This window comes from Rattus norvegicus, chromosome 10 (genome assembly GCF_036323735.1).
Source record: "Rattus norvegicus strain BN/NHsdMcwi chromosome 10, GRCr8, whole genome shotgun sequence".
NCBI classification, from domain to species: domain Eukaryota; kingdom Metazoa; phylum Chordata; class Mammalia; order Rodentia; family Muridae; genus Rattus; species Rattus norvegicus.
In genome coordinates this window covers 89931060-89947922 of record NC_086028.1, presented here as the reverse complement: position 1 = coordinate 89947922, position 16863 = coordinate 89931060, and the positions used below count along the sequence as shown (strand labels likewise).

Genomic DNA, 16863 nt, shown 5'->3' with positions numbered 1-16863 from the left:
CAAGGTCATCTTCAGCTATGTAGCAAGTTCAAGGCCAACATGGGCTGCTTGAGACCCTGTCTCAAAAAACAAAATGACAGCAAGTAAGCAGCCAACCAGGCCCAGGAATGCTGCTGAAGATGGGCAAGAAGTAAGAGGTGTTAAGGAAGCTGTTATTCAAAACATTACTTGTTCCATGTGTTGGGGGAAACGTGTTGAACATTTTTTCTTTGTTCCTGGTGTCTCTAGGTGTAGGAGAAGATAGGCAGAGAGAGATAAATATTGGTCATCTGGTTTCTATTTTCCTTCCTCCTTTAAAGCTGTACATGGAACAACCAGTGGAAGGAAGATGCCCAACAGAGTTAAATAAAGCCCTTCCCATGTTAGCTCTTACAGTAAACTATTACTTCTATTTGACTCTTTACAAAAAAAAAAAAACCTTGCATCTTACAGGGCAAACATTTATTTTATGGCTTGGTCTCACTGTGTAGTCCTGGCTGGGATTAAAGGCATGCACCACAATACTAATTTGGGTGCCTGTAAAATTTTACTTAATAAAATAGGTGGCATTTCTGTTTGTAGGATGTTTTGTCTGACATTTACTTGTTTTTTTTTTGTTTTTGTTTTTTTTTCTTTTTTTTCGGAGCTGGGGACCGAACCCAGGGCCTTGCGCTTGCTAGGCAAGTTCTCTACCACTGAGCTAAATCCCCAACCCGACATTTACTTATTTATTGTATATGCACATGTGCTTCTCTGAATCTTGGTGGCAAGCATCTTTACCACCTGAGCCATTTCACCAACCCTGATGTTGCTTTAAGAGGCATTTTATACAGATACATCAACCAGTAAAACTATATCAATTATTTTTGCAAGTGAAGCTTCACATAAGTATTGGATGAAAAGAGACTTTTGAAAATGATTTTAATATGCAATAGCATAACCAGATGCAAAAACCTGTCATAGTAACCTGCATCCGAAACCCCTACACTTAGGGGTTCAAGGTCAGCCTTGTACAAGAATGCCTAAGATCCTGTCTCAAAAAACATAGTAAGTTGGGTACTATATACATACCATTCTTTTGAAGTTTGATTAAATAGTGAAAAAGTACTTTTGGCTTGAGATTACATGTCCCCAAGAAGCATCTAAGGTTGATTCAAAGAGTATATGTGAGAGGTAAAATGAAATAGACCAAAGCCATCTGGGACTGCAGGCATCTAAGTGGGATGGGAAGAAAGTAGATAAAGGCTTTAGAGGTAGAAATTCAAGAAATAACTTGGAAAGCAGAACTGTTCAAACATTGGCAAGGAGTAGGGGTGGGTTTCTAGGGTTGGTATCAAAGATGACTAGCTGGGTATGGTGGTACATTACATACCTTTGATCTTAGTCCTTGGGAGGTCCAAGCTGGTGGATCTCTGTTAGCTCAAGGTCAGCCCAGTCTATTTAATGAGTTCAGGTTATCAAGAGCTACATCATGAGACCCCCATCTCAAAAAAATGAAACAAAACAAAATTCATTAATTCCTCAAAACTAAAATGAACCCCTCAGAAAAATGAAAGCTACTTTTCTGCCTGATAGGATCGGGTTTAGATTTAGTGTATTAGTAATGAATCTTGGGCTGGCTTTGTGCCCTCTTTGTAGCCCAGGCTGGCCTCTAACTTACTGTCTTCTTGCCTTTGCCTCTGGAGTGCCACTACCCCTATCTGCAAGAGAATTTTAATAGAACTATGTAATGAAAGCAGTGTGTTGGGAATATTAATCTGATTTTATTGGTAAGGAGGAAGAGACCGGAGTTAGATACATAGACTAGTAGGATGACCCAGCCAATGGTAATGTGGACTGTGTTTGGCAGGATTGACAGAGAAAGTGGAGTGGATTATGTGTGTCTGAAGGATTGTTTACCAGATGTCTCTACCATTTGTGATAGCCAAAAATGCCTCCCACCAGTCCTGGCTAACTGTGGGGTCAGGAAACCACCTAAAAAACTGGTAGAACCCAAGAATCAAAGCTGGGTATGGTAACAGCAGCCTGTAATCCCGTCACCTGGGAGGCAGAACCAAAAGGATCAAGAGTTCAAGGCCTGCCTCGGCTATGTTGTAAGTTTGAGACCAGACTGGACAAAATGAGACCCTGCCTTAAAAGCAGAAATTAAAAAGCAACCAATTAAATAACTAAAAGCTAGAGTTGCAGGAGTAGAAATTAAATTTTATTGTATAAAATGAAAATTCTACAATGGCATTTTTGGTTAGGTCTTTTCTCCCCCCTTTCCTTCCTTTCTCACCCCTTATGTTGTATGAAGCTTTTCTTAACCTGTTGTAAATCTGAGTAAAATTTACATTTAAAATACTTGAACTGGGTGTGATGGTGCACACTTGGAATTCCAGGACTTGAAGAGACCCTTTTTTCTTTTTCTTTCTTTCTTTCTTTTTTTTTTTAGATTTATTTATTATAAGTACACTGAAAGATTTATTTATTATATATAAGTACACTGTAGCTGTCTTCAGACACACAAGAAGAGGGCATCAAATCTCATTGCAGATGGTTGTGAGCCACCATGTGGTTGCTGGGATTTCAACTCAGGACCTCTGGAAGAGCAGTCAGTGCTTTCAACCACTGAGCCATCTCTCCAGCCCTAGAGACCCTGTCTTCAAATATACAAATAAAGTTATATTTCATTGAGTTGTGATGCAAACCTGTAATCCTCAAGCTTAAGAGGCAGAAGCAAGAAAAGGGGTTGAAAGGCCTTCTCTACTACTACTACATGACAACTTTGAGGCAAGTTTGTGCTACAGACTCTGTCTTTAATAAACAACCAGGGGGGGCTGGGGATTTAGCTCAGTGGTAGAGCGCTTGCCTAGGAAGCGCAAGGCCCTGGGTTCGGTCCCCAGCTCCGAAAAAAAGAAAAAACCAAAACAAACAACCAAAGCCTCACTTTGAGGTCTCTTCCACAGTTTATTAGCCCACTTTATTCTTGGGAATGCCTTTGGTTAACATGTTTGCATGGTATGCACATGTCTCACGGGTTTGCAGGTGCCCTTGGCAGCCAGAAGAAGGTATTGGACCACCTGAAACTGGAGTGACAGAGCCGTTGGCTGCTCCACGTGAGTGCTCTGACCAAACTTGGTTCCTCAGGAAGAAAGAGCAGCCAGCACTTTCAATTACTGAGCCATCTCTCCAGCTTCCTCTTTCTTTCTTCCTTCCTTTCTTTCTTTCTTCCTTTCTTCCTTTCTTCCTTTCTTCCTTTCTTCCTTTCTTCCTTTCTTCCTTTCTTCCTTTCTTCCTTTCTTCCTTTCTTTCTTTCTCTCTCTTTTTTTTTTTTGTAAGTTACCTCTTTCTAGTCCACCCTTAACCTAAAAGACACAGCCTCTCCTCCATCTCTTCTATGGTAGCTGTGAGAATTTTCACTTAACATATACTTAATTTTTTTTTCCTGTAAACACTACTTAATAAAGCTAACCTCGTGCTTGAAAACCAAGGCCCATTCCCCATCCTTTCCCCCCAAAACTTTAGTAATCAGAATAGATGGTGAGGCCAGGGAGATGACTCAGTCAGGAAATGAATTGCTACGTAAGCATGAGAACCTGAGATTGGATTGCTACAAACATGCAAAAAGCCAGGTATGGCTGAGCTGCCTAGCTGAAAAAAGGGTTCAGTTTTATCAGAGAGACCCTGTCTCAAGAGATAAGGCAGAACACGATAGAGAAGGATACCAGATATCCTAATCTGGCCTCTGCACCGTTGTGCACTTATGCATACATGCACACATCTGTACACATGTGCATACAGTAGTGTTCAGCTAAAAATAGGTGAAAAGCAACTGAGGAAGACACCTGACATCAACCTCTGGCCTTCTTACACACATGAACACATCATACAGTGCACACAAAGAAGACACAGCAAGTAAGAATTTGGTTTATCTTTTTAATGAATACAGCCCAGGACTAAATCATTAGTTTCCCAGTGGAATGTCTCGTAAACATTTTGTTGGATAGGAAGAAGGAAAGAATCCTGCTGCTGTTTGGCTTCCTAACTTTGTCTTAGCAACTTGTCACCCATCTGGCTTTCATCTGTAGAACTGGTGCCCTGGGTGCTGTGTTGGGGAGGCCTATACCATCTGTTGGACAGGGTGCTGAGTTTAGCCCTGTTGACCATCAGCAACTACTCTGTAGTGATGAACAGTCCATTCACATCCCATCAACCCAGCGAGATGCATGTCACTCAGTCATTGAGAGACATGTGGGACGGATGCCCCATCTTTGCTGGTGCTTATGAGGAATAGATGTTCCGAGCAAAGCTTGATATATATTTTTTCTTTTCCTCTTCCTCCTCCTCCTTAATTTCTTTATTTTGGGACAAGGTCTTATTATTTGTCCCAGACCAGCCTGGTTCTATTTAGCTCATGTGGTTAAGGCTCAGAAATAGCTTGGTCATCTGATTATTATCAGAGGAATCATCTTTATCTGCCTGACTTTAGATACAGAGACCATTCTTTATATAGGGAACATTCAAGAAATAATCGCTGAGTCAAGTTAGAATGAACTTCCCTCATCCTGTTGTTTTCTGAGTGACATTTAACATCTATAGTTATCACATTAAATTTTACTCTTACCTACCACCAAAACCTGAACCTTCATGACAGAATTAGAGAATGGAAAAGCAGTTTTCTGTTTCATAACTCGTGTCCAATACCCACCCATATCCAGTCCTTCCTCCTCTCCTTTTGCCATTTCATTCATTTCTTCATATAATACTGTATCTACATGGGCATTTGTTTATATGCATACATTTATTATTGGCTAGATTTCTTTTTTTTTTTTTAAACTGTCTTTTAATGTCTTTTTTTTTTTTTAAAGGATTTATTTATTATACATAAGTGCACTGTAGCTGTCTTCAGACACACCAGAAGAGGGCATCAGATCTCATTACAGATGGTTGTGAGCCACCATGTGGTTGCTGGGATTTGAACTCAGGACCTCTGGAAGAGCAGTCAGTGCTCTTAACCGCTGAGCCATCTCTCCAGCCCGCTAGATTTCATATATGAGAAAAAACATTTTTTTGAGATTGTATGAACTCAAATATATTTTATAATATTGGGTAAATAATATTTTTTATAATTCTTAGGTCCATCCATTTTCCTGCAGTATTTTTATTTTTAAACTTTATATTTTTAGAGTAAAGTAGTATTCCGTTTTTATATATACCAAGTATAAAATCCATATATACCAAATTTTCATTATCTGTTCATCTGTTGGTGGAAAACTAGGTGGGGGATTGGTTCCAGTAATTTTTTTATCGAATAAGACAACAATAAACACAGGGTGCAGACACCCCTGTGGTAGGTATGGCATTCTGTGGATATAGCCCAGGAGTGAGTAGCTGAGTCCACAATGGCTATATTAAGTTTCCGTCCACCAGCAGTGAATAGAGGTTCCTTTCTCTCCACATGCCTCTGACATTATTTGTCAAAGATTTGTTGAAGACAGTCATTCTGACATTCAAAAGCTGTCTATTCAGTTCATTAGCCCATTTGCTAATTGGTAGTTTATGGTATTTAAATTTACAGTTCTTTTTAAATTTTGGATATTAACACCTTATCTTTCATGTAGTTGAAAATGTAGTATAGATCCAGGTGTTGATACTTGGGGTCAGTTCCTGTGCTGTTGGTATTCTATTTAAACAGTTCTTGCCATCCAGCAGTGGCACTCAGGAGGCAGAGGCAGGCGGACATCTGTGAGTTTAAGGCCAGCTGGTCTATAGAGCGAGTTCCAGGACAGCCAGTGCTACACAAAGAAACCTTATCTCAAAAAACAACAAAAGAGTTCTTACCTACCCCAGTATATTTAAGGGGAGTCTCTATTTTCTTCTCAGAGTTTCAGGTTCTAAGTTAAGGCCTTTGATCCCCTGTACATTGATTTTTATGCAGTGAAAGATATAAATCTCATTCTTCTGCAGAAAGAAATCCAGTTGTGCCAAAGAAATCCAGTTGTGCCGTCAGTGTTTGTTGACTAGTCCATCTTGGGATGCTTTTGCCTGCTTTGCCATTTTATTTCCATGCAGGCTAGATAGCAGTGATTGTGTAGTAGAGAGAGGGGAAAGAGTAAGAGTTCTTGTTTTGTCCAGCTCCGGTTGTCAGCCTTAGAACAAGTGCTGTTATCTGCCGAGCCTTATTTAACTTGCTTTATGTGGAACAGGATCATGTAGCCAACACGATGGGTATATTAATGGATGAATTAATGGATGAATGGAATTTTCTAAAAGTAGTAAGCTCAGTAAGTGAGCTGAGCAGTGAAGATGCATGAGACACTCGAGACCAGAAAGTCCTGGTCTGCCTTCTAGGTGTGCGTGTAAATAGATCACACCACTGTTGGCCTGGAGGCTGACTTAACATTTCTGTAAGATTTTAACCCCTATTATTACTTTACCCACAGCTTGCTTGCTTGCTTTCATTTCTTTTTCTTTTCTTTTCTTTTCTTTTCTTTTTTTTTTTTTTTTTTTTGAGACAGGTTCTCTGGTAATCTGAAACTTTGCAAGTTGGCTGGCTGGTTGCTTGCTAGTTGACCTGTGAGCCCTGAAATCTACCGGCTTTTTTGGAATTAGAAGCCTGCACTATCTTTCTTTCTTTTTTTTTTTTTTTCTTTCTTTCTTGTTTTGACCATGATTCTGGGGATTAAACTCATGTTCATGTCCTTGTGTTTGCCAGGCAAGCTGTTTACCAGCTAACTCATCTCCCTATCCCTGCACAAAGGTTTCTTGGTTTTGTTTGAGGCAGATTTCATGTAGCCTAAGCTAGTCTTGAACTCCTGATCCTCCTGCTTCCTCCTGCTAAGTTCTGGGGTTACAAACATAAGCTACCACACCTAGCTACAAAAACATGTGAAGACTGAAAATATATTGAATTTTAAGTGAATGATGGAGAATTTTTCTACTTTTAGACAACACATCTGAAATCCTGTTAAAGCAAATTAAAACAGAATTGATTTGAATATCTAAAAAGTTTGTTCTTTATTCTGTAGATATTTATTTTGTAAACTCTGGCTTTCCAAGGAGAGTAATTAATTTGATGAGGGATGAAAGAATCGTGATGGTATCAGAAAGACAATGGTGTCAGTGGCTAGAATGCATTGCAGTTACCAGATATGTGCTAGAACGCCTGTTATTCTTCACTGTGGTCTTATAGTTTATATGCTTTTAATTGGGGGGGGGCAGTATATGTATGTGAGTGCAGGTGCCTGTGGAGGATAGAGGTGCTATAGCCTCCCAAACTGATGTTACAAGTAGTAGTTGTGAGCCTCTTGATGTGGGTGCTGGAAGTTTTAAGTCCATTCTTTTGCAAGAGCAGTACACGCCCTTAATTGCTGAGCCCTATTGCCAGCCCTTGACTCTTCTTTTAAATGAAGAAACACTGATCACTGTACAAAAGATAAAGTCTTCCCCTAAGAGTCATTCAGTTACTTGTTCAAGACACAACTGGTTCAGGGATTTGAACCCAAGTCCTTGGCTCTTGTATTGTGTCCCCAGTGGTGATAGTGTGTTTAAAGAAGGTAATGCTGAAACTGTGATTTTAGCACAGCTTTCAGATAGGAATAGCAAGACTACTGAGGAAACTGTTTATAAGTTTAAAGGATTCTTCTCTTCCATAGTCTTGTGTGCTTGACTTCATCACTCATGTCTTCTCAGCAATGACTGGTTCCTGGATAAGAAACAAAAGTAAAAATTAAGGGCAAGAATATGATCAAAATACATTATACACATATACAAAGATGACACAATGAAAGCTATTATTTTGCATGATTAGAGAATGAACTTCGAGGGGTTGGAGAAATGGTTTGGGGTTGAGAACACTTGTTGCTTTTATAGAGGACCTGGATTGATTCCCAGCACCATATGATGACTTACAACCTTCTGTAACGTCCAGTTCTGGGGATCCAGTGCCTTCTTCTGACTTCCCTGGGTACGAGGCACACATGTGGTAGCATAAATGTATGTAAGCAAAGCACTCACACGCACAGTTAATCTAACTTTTTTTTCTTTTAAGTGAACTTGAAGGCGTTGGGGGAATGACTTGGTAAGGTACTTCCCACACAGGCCTGAGAACTTGAGCATGACTCCTGACATCTATGTAAAAAGTCAAGTGTGGCAGCACACACCTGTTATCATAGTGCTGGGAAAGAAAATATGATTGACCCCTCTGGTTTGCTGGCCAGCCCTAGCTGGATCAGTGAATTCCAGACTCTGAGAAATCCTGTCTCAAAAACTAAGGTGGAGAGTGATTGAGGCAGACTCCCTACATGAGTCTCCGACCTCCGTGCAAGCACATAGCAGAAATGCACTTGGTGGCTGAGGATATTGTTTATTTGTTAGAGTGCTTGCCTTGCACGCAGAGTCCTTGGTTCTGTCCTAGCACTGTGCACCACAAGTGATGGTACTTGTTTGTAGTCTTGCACTTAGGATGCAGACAGAAGGATAAAGTTCATCCTCCACTGGGTAGTAAGTTTGTAGCCAGCTTGAGATGTAAGAGACTCTATCTCAAAAAACCAAACACAAGCCAGAAAGCAAGTCCATCCTATTCTACAATGGATTTTAGTTAAAACTGGCAGTAAAACCAGATAAAATTCCAAGAGGAGGCTTTTTTAGAGCAGTAATAAATGGCATGAGACAATGTACACATGTACACACTATGCATCCATGTGTCAGATTACCTTACTGTCACAAGCTGAAAACCCCGCTATGGTCTGTGCTATGAGACGGACATCTGGGGAGGCTCGGCTTCTCTCTTACGCTCTGAGCTAGTGTGTTGGCTCAAACACAGTTATGTGGAGCTTGAAGGGGACATTTTTTTCTTTCTTTTTTTTTTTTTTCAGAGCTGGGGACTGAACCCAGGGCCTTGCGCTTGCTAGGCAAGCGCTCTACCACTGAGCTAAATCCCCAACCCCAAAGGGGACATTTTTTAAGGAATGAAAATTCTGTCATGGACTAAAGTTTGTGTTTTTGGATTTTGAGTCAGGATCTTTCTATTCCTGCCTGGCCTCATATTTACTCTGTAGACCAGGCTGGCTTGGAACTCTCAGAGATCTTCCTGCCTCTGTCTTTGAGTGCTGGAATCAAAGGCATGTCCCCTGGCCTTAATCTCTTTGTGCTGTTCTGTAAATTATGGCTAGAGCCACTGACCATTCACTTAGACCTTTCCAACATGGACTGTGTCAGAATCTCCAATGCTGTTCACGTGTGCACTTAGCCAGCACATACCATTTGGTATGATTAAAAGCCATTTCTTCTCTGTTCTTAGCAATCATGTAATTTTTAAGACATTGTTGATATACTTGTCTTCAAAATACAAAGAGAAAGGAATTTCTAGGGCTGGACTTACAGAGGACTAGGTTCTGTCCCCAACACCCACACAGCAGATCTGAAACTCCAATTTGAAGGGATCCAAAAACCTACACTGACTGATTTGGGCACCAGGCATGCATATGTTGTACAGACATGCATGCAAGTAAAACACCCAGCGTGTAAATAAATATAAGAAACAAATTTTTTTATAAAAGGAACTTCCTTGATTGGTAAATTTGCCCTTTTAATCACGTAAGTCAATTCTGCAAATATTTATTAAGAATCTATAACACACACACACACACACACACACACACACACACACAGAGTAGGCTCTCGTGAACTAAGTACATCTTATTGGAAAAGCGTATTTATAAATTTCAGATTGTATACATTTCAGTATATATTTAAATGTATACCAAACCTCAAATATATACCAGGTTTTGGGTTGTTTTTTTTTTTAAGATTTGTTATATGTAAGTACACTGTAGCTGTCTTCAGACACACCAGAAGAGGGCATTGGATCTCTTTACAGATGGACAGATGGTTGTGAGCCACAATGTTGTTGCTGGGATTTGAACTCAGGACCTCTGGGAGAATGGTCAGGGTTCTTAGCCGCTGAGCCATCTCTCCAGCCCTACACCAGGTTTTCAATACTTATTTTTACTATATCTGCCTTTATTGGGGAGGTCTGTAGTTTTCACAAGATTTCCAAAAGAGTGTGGGTAGGTTGGGTGCACGTCCTTAATCCCAGCACTCTGGAAGCAGTGGCAGGCAGATCTCTGAGTTTGAGGCCAGCCTAGTCTACAGAACAGGTTCCAGGACAGGCAGGGCCACACAGAGAAACCCTATCTTGAAAAACAAAACCAAAAAATAATAACAAAAAGAGTGTATAGGAAGCGGTAGTTTTACTTCAGTATTAGAACACTGGGATTTATGCTGGGTGCTGTGATTCTGAGACGGAAAGACGGTTCACTTGGGAAGTGCACATCCTTAATCCTAGGCAGAGGCAGGTTGCACACTGAGTTTGAGGCCAGTCTGGTCTATAAAGTGAGTTCAAAGCCAGGCAAGGTGAGACCCTGTCTCAAAAACAGGAGTGGAAGGGAGAAGGAAGAGTGGGCTAGAGGTGAGCAATAGCGAATCTTGTCAGAATCTGGGGCGGGGGCGTACGTCAGGAAGAATATTCACACCAAGTATTGCCGTTGTGCTCCAAGTGGATAAGCATGCTGCTGTCTATTACAGGCAAATCCTGTAAGAAGGAATGCAGTCATGGCTGATAGACAGCATGTGGATAAGTGAGCAGCAGATATGGTGGAGCATTTCATGAGGGTTCTGTATGTTCCTGCACAGCATATATTTATTTGGTACTTTTTAAATTGGCTTTAAATGAGGCAGAATCCTGGAGTAATCCAACAAGCCTTTCTAACAGGTGCTAGTTTCATTTAGTGGCCTTAGGAATCTTTTTCCTCATCCCATCTTTATTTCCCAAACAATAAAGACCCTCTAGCCCTAACGAGTCCCATTACTGTGGTGTGATAATCAGTAATATAAATATCCCTTTCCACGAGGTTGAGCATTATTAAATTGATATGTAGGAAAGTGTTGGCAGAGAAATCTATTCAAACATGTACACACATGTGGTGGTGGGGAGAAGAGCTCTCCCTGGCATGGACTTACTATCTTCCCAATCCCCTTATTTAAAAAAAAAAAAAAGTTAGAAGCTTCTTTTCCTACCAAATTAGTAAAATCTTAAAATCTGTGTCACAAAAAGGAGTGTAGGGAATAGAAGGATGAATGGGCTAGGACGTTAGTATAGATTATGTTTTTTCAAACTAGATTTTGGGGATGAGGAAGTTATTGGTGAAGAAGTAGGGTATAGAGAAGTATAGAAGGTTGGAAGTTCATGCAGGGATGAAGAGTAAATGCAGATATACTGGAAGCCTACAGTGAGGAACTTTATATATAGCACACTGGGTTTACTCAGGTCGTTGCTTTTTATGACTTAAATTAGTGAAATTGGGCTGGGAAAATGGCTCACTTGATAAGAACACTTCCTTCTCTCATGGAGGACCTAAGTTTGGTTCCCAGCACTTGCATTAGGGCTCCCATAACCACCTTCAGGGATCCATCCCACTCCCAGTCTCTGCAGTTGTCTGCACACGTATGTTTGCACAGAAAGAGGTAGATCAAAGTAGCCAGAGCAGGTGAGACGCCTCAGCAAGTTAACAAACGTGCTGCTGAGCCCAGTACCTGAGTTCAAGTTCCCTCGGACCCACATGGTGAGGGAGAAGTTGTTTTTACCTCCTTCCCACACACATAAGCCCACTTGCTACACACACATACAAATACAAAAGTAAATAAAGAGATAATACAAATAAATTATGCATAATAACTTGAGTATTATGTTCAAGACAGTGCCAGAAGTTACCATGTGTGTGCTAATGTGCCTTCTCTATTTGCAGGCTGCTATATGGCAAGCACTAAACCACTATGCTTACCGAGACGCAGTTTTCCTCGCAGAACGACTATATGCAGAAGGTTTGTGATCTGTTCATTTATAAAGAATCATAAATGAATAAAATACGGAATTTTTATCACTTTTTATGGTTAGCAAGGTTCTTATTCTCTTTGTCTTTAACTTTTTTGTTATTTCTAGTTATGTGTATATGTATGTGTGTGTGTATGGATAATTCTGGAATATAGTGTCCTCAAAGACCAGAGACATCAAATCCCCCAGGGTTAGAATTGTGAGCCTCCCCAAATGTGTTTGAAATCTGAACTCCAAACTTCTTTAAGCTCACCATATGTTCTTTTTTTTTTTTTTTTTTTTTATTCTTTTTTTTCGGAGCTGGGGACCGAACCCAGGGCCTTGCGCTTGCTAGGCAAGCACTCTACCACTGAGCTAAATCCCCAACCCCTCACCATATGTTCTTAATTACTCCGCTATCTCGCCAACTCCCCCCCCCCCCGCCCCCTGTGGTGTTTGAGTATGGACGGCTAGAAACATCAGGCAACCTTGGATGTTTTCTCCTCTGGCTCCTTTTACTGTTTTTTTGAGATGATTTGTCAGTTGCCTGAAACCTGTGAAGTAGGTTAGGCTGTCTGGCTGCTGTGCCCCAGAATTCTCCTCCCTCCACCTCCTCAGCACTGGAGTTATAAGCGTGTGCCAGCTTTTTCATAGGGTCCCAAGAAGCAAGGCGAGCACTTCCTGACTTCCTCCCAGCTGTTTCATTTTTGTTTTGAGACAAGTTTTCTGTATCTCAAGCTGGCCTTAAACTCTGAACTGTCCTTCAATAGTCTCCCAAGTTGTGAGATTAGGGACAAGAGCCTCCATGCTTGTCATGTTTTTTCTCTCCAGAAAATATTTTTACTTTTTTTTTTTTTAATGGGCCAGTCGTGTGCTATGACCTGTATAGATGTCAGAAAATAACTTGAGTTGTTTCTTTTCTTCTGACTGTGGTCTGGGATTTATCTCAGGCCCTTAAGCTTGGCAGCAAGCATTGTCACCAACTGAGCCACCTCCCAGACCCTAACTTTTGATTTGTCTTATTTGATATTTTTTAATCTGTCCATTTTAATGTAGAAACATTTTTCACCACAGAAATGAGGTTCATTTTTCCCTTTGTAGTAAGATTTAACTTCTGTCTTCCTAACATGTCTGTTAAAAATATTATCTAGGGCTGGAGAGATGGCTCAGTGGTTAAGAGCACTGACTGCTCTTCCAGAGGTCCTGAGTTCAAATCCCAGCAACCACATGGTGGCTCACAACCATCTGTAATGGGATGCCCTCTTCTGAAGTATCTGAAGAGAACTACAGTGTACTAATATATAAATAAATCTTTAAAAAAAATATTATCGGGCTGGGGATTTAGCTCAGTGGTAGAGCGCTTGCCTAGGAAGCGCAAGGCCCTGGGTTCGGTCCCCAGCTCCGAAAAAAAAAAAAATATTATCTAAAATCAGATGCTTTCCTGGTAGTCTGTTTAAGGGTAGAGGTGTGTGCATGTGTGTTTGCATTTCTTACGAATTTACAGGGGATGTAATTGTCTCCATCACATCACTGCTTTAGTTCTTATAGAGAGACGGATCAGATCTGGCAAACTGGCTTGTTTGCTTTTTTATATTTCCTGACTGGTCTGGAACTTGAAGTGATTTTTTTTTTGCTTCAACCCACTGAGTGCTGAGATTACAGATGTGAACTACTAACCTTACCTGTTCTATCAATAACTGATTTCTCCATAATTCAAATTTAAATTAATAATTGTTTTGAATTAAATGACAGTGACATGCTCTCTCTCTTTTTCTTTTTTTTTTTTTTGCTTGTTTATTGGCAAACTGAATAGTAGCTAATTTATCTTTCTTTTTTCTTTTTGTCTTAGTACATTCAGAAGAAGCCTTGTTTCTACTGGCGACCTGTTACTACCGCTCAGGAAAGGCCTATAAAGCCTATAGACTCTTGAAAGGACACAGTTGTACCACCCCGCAGTGTAAATACCTGCTTGCAAAATGTTGTGTTGACCTCAGCAAGTGAGTATTAAAATCTACTTTACCTAGTTTGGTTAGACTTTCATTGAATTTTGCATAAAATTTTTCTAACTCTTGACTTCCTTTCCTCTCTTGAATAACAGTTGAAAGGTTTGCACCACTGACGTAGGCATAAATTTGGTCATGGAGAGATTTAATTATGATGGTGATAAATAACAATTCTTTTTAGTGCTGGAGATCTTTAGCCCTAGGCTTCATGGAAGCCAGACAGTCACTCTTACCTTACACAGGGCTGTGGTGTAACGGTAAAGCTCTTGCCCTAGCATGTGTGTGGCTTTGGGTTTACTTCCTGTGACTGTCAAATAAAACCAGCTGATCTACATTATAAGTCCCAAAATAATGCAATTTAAGACACGTTTCAGTTGTAACTAATTCTTTCTAGCTCCCAAAATGATCCTTAGTCTCATTTCCTCTGGCTTGGCTTTCATGGTTAGGCAACTTAAATAAGCCTAGAAGCATGACAATTCACAAGGATAGGTGACATGTGTGTCCTTTGAGATCATTGGGGAATTACAGCCCATCTCTACCATTCAAAGTAAGGGACATACCAAAGTTTCACTACCATTAAAACTAAGTCATCTGACCATATTCCAGATCTGGACGCAGCTGGAATACAGATTACATTTTGGCAAATATATTCATCTATAGATGAAATACTTGCAAAAGTGTCTAAACGGATATTTATTCCCATATATGTGTTTTTTGTTTGGTTTTTGTTTTGTCTTGGTTTTCTTGAGGTTGAGGTTGCTTTTGTAGACAGGGTTTCTCTGTGTAGCCCTGACTGTCCTGGAACAGCAGGCTGGCTTCAGACTCAGACAGGCCTACCTCTGCCTCCCGAGTGCTGTGATTAAAGGCGTGAGCCACCACAACAGGGCTCCCTGTTTGTATATTTTTTTTAATAGATAGATGGTACAAGATAAGGTTCATAAAATTATCGTGTAAGTAGCTATGCTATTTGTCCAGCAACTAACTATTTAAGGATTGCTCTGGATTGGGGGTTTCTATCCCACTGTAGAAATAAATATTTTATTTCCCAAATAAAATACACAATAATCTTGATATTTATAATAAGCCTTAAGGCATAGAGTTGTGTCGATATCAACCCTCTATGCTATTTTGTCTGCTCCTCAGTAATCCAGAGGTGTCACTACCATGCTCCCCTGGGGCCCCTCCTACTTCAACAGGCCAGCCCTCATCACCATGCACTTATGATCCATGGCATCTTCTTTTTCCTCCTTCTTTCTCCTCCTTCAGCTCCTCCCTTTCTCTTCTGCCCAGTCCAGGCTGTAAGCATCAGTGGTAACTTTGGGGGCAAGGTTTACACAACAAAAGCTGGTATACCTTAGGATCTACCCATCTTGGAGCAACCAGGTCTTGGGGTACAGAATTTGGCATTTGAACACAAGCAACACTAGAATAAGCCCTATAAAGGGTGATTGAGTCAGTTATTTATTTATTTATTTATTACTAGATTATTTAAAAATGCAAAGATTCTGCTGTACATGGGATAGCACATGCCTTTAATCCTAGTACTTGGGTAAAGAGAGGCAGGTGGATTTCTTCTGAGTTCAAGACCAATCTGGTCTACATAGTTCCAGGAGAGCCAGGGCTATGTAGAAAGTCATTCTCCCCACACCCCTTTCCTCCCTCTCTCTTCCCCCTTTCCCTCCCTCCAAAAATTTTAATCTTAAAAATTTGAAATCTTAAAAATGTTTCCACATGGGGTTGGGGATTTAGCTCAGTGGTAGAGAACTTGCCTAGCAAGCGCAAGGCCCTGGGTTCGGTCCCCAGCTCCGAAAAAAAGAAAAAAAAAAAATGTTTCCACATAACGGGGCTGGCAGAGTTGTTTTAGCTGGTCAGCTCAGTTGCTGCCAAACATAACAACCACGTTTGATCCCCTGATGTATGATGTAAGAGAACCCAGCCTGAAGTTGTCCCCTGACTGCCACAGGTACTGCCATGGCTTGTGCACACGTCCCCAGTAAATGACTTGTAATAAAAGTGATTCTCTCTTTCTTGAATGCAATTTAGTATTTGGTGTTTGAAAAGAACAACTGTTTTTTAATCCATCCATTTTAATGTAGAAACATTGGTCAGCCTAGTAATGAGGTTTATTTACCCTCAGTATAAAAAAGCCCGGTGTGGTAAGGTATACCTTTAATTACAGCACTAAAGAGGCAGAGATTGGGGAGTCTGAGACTACATAGCAAATTCCAGGCCAGCTGGTCCCTGTCTCTTTCTTTTAAAAGATAAAAATGGATGATGAATGAGATGTGTGTGTGATACAGATATATATCTATAAATGTGTATAATTATGTATTATATGTAATATGAATATATATATAATTATGTCTGTGAGAGATTGATCTGCAGTTAAGAGCACAGGCTGCTCTTTTAAAGGACTTGGATTAAGTTACTAGCACACATATCATCTGTAACTCCAGTTCCAAAGGATGTGATTGATGATCTTTTCCAGCCTTTGTACAGAAGCGCGCGTGTGCGCGCGCGCGCACGCACGCACGCACACACACACACACACACACATATACACACACACAGTATGGTACACAAACATACAGATAAGCAAAATATTCATATGCGTAAAACTTAAAAATATATAAAATAAATTTCCACATAATGAGCATAGTTGTTTTTAATCAAACACTTTAAAGATCAAACCATTCCAAACTCTCTTGTGCTGAAATTATATAGTGAAATCATGCAGTTTTTTTTATTTAAAGAACTACTTTTCTTATGAAGAAAATATAATTGACAAAAAGATATAAAGTGATACTAATATTTCATTCTTAAAATGGAACTGGTGTGAGCTGGAGAGATGGCTCAGCGGTTAAGAGCACTGACTGCTCTTCCAGAGGTCCTGAGTTCAAATCCCAGCAACCACATGGTGGCTCACAGCCATCTGTAGTGGGAACCGATGCTCTTCTTTTGGTGTCTGAAGACAGCGACTGTGAACTTACATACATATTATTTATGAATAAATCTTTTAAAAGAAAT

The 16863-nt window shown here is 40.3% G+C and overlaps 1 protein-coding gene across 9 annotated transcripts in view; it reads left to right on the top strand.

The window, feature by feature from the left end:
* The window catches only part of Cdc27 (cell division cycle 27), a 49095-nt gene that overhangs the window by 1848 nt on the left and 30384 nt on the right, over positions 1-16863 (top strand). For 5 of the 9 annotated variants that reach the window (XM_006247534.5, XM_006247536.5, XM_006247533.5 and 2 more), the window contains exons 1-2: positions 11733-11844; positions 13683-13830. In XM_006247534.5, the coding sequence (XP_006247596.2) occupies positions 11736-11844; positions 13683-13830 (257 nt within the window). In that variant the 5' untranslated portion in view covers positions 11733-11735. Of the gene's footprint in view, positions 1-11732; positions 11845-13682; positions 13831-16863 lie in introns of those variants that run through there. The other 4 variants (NM_001024793.2, NM_001415702.1, XM_063269460.1 and 1 more) reach the window with 2 other exon arrangements.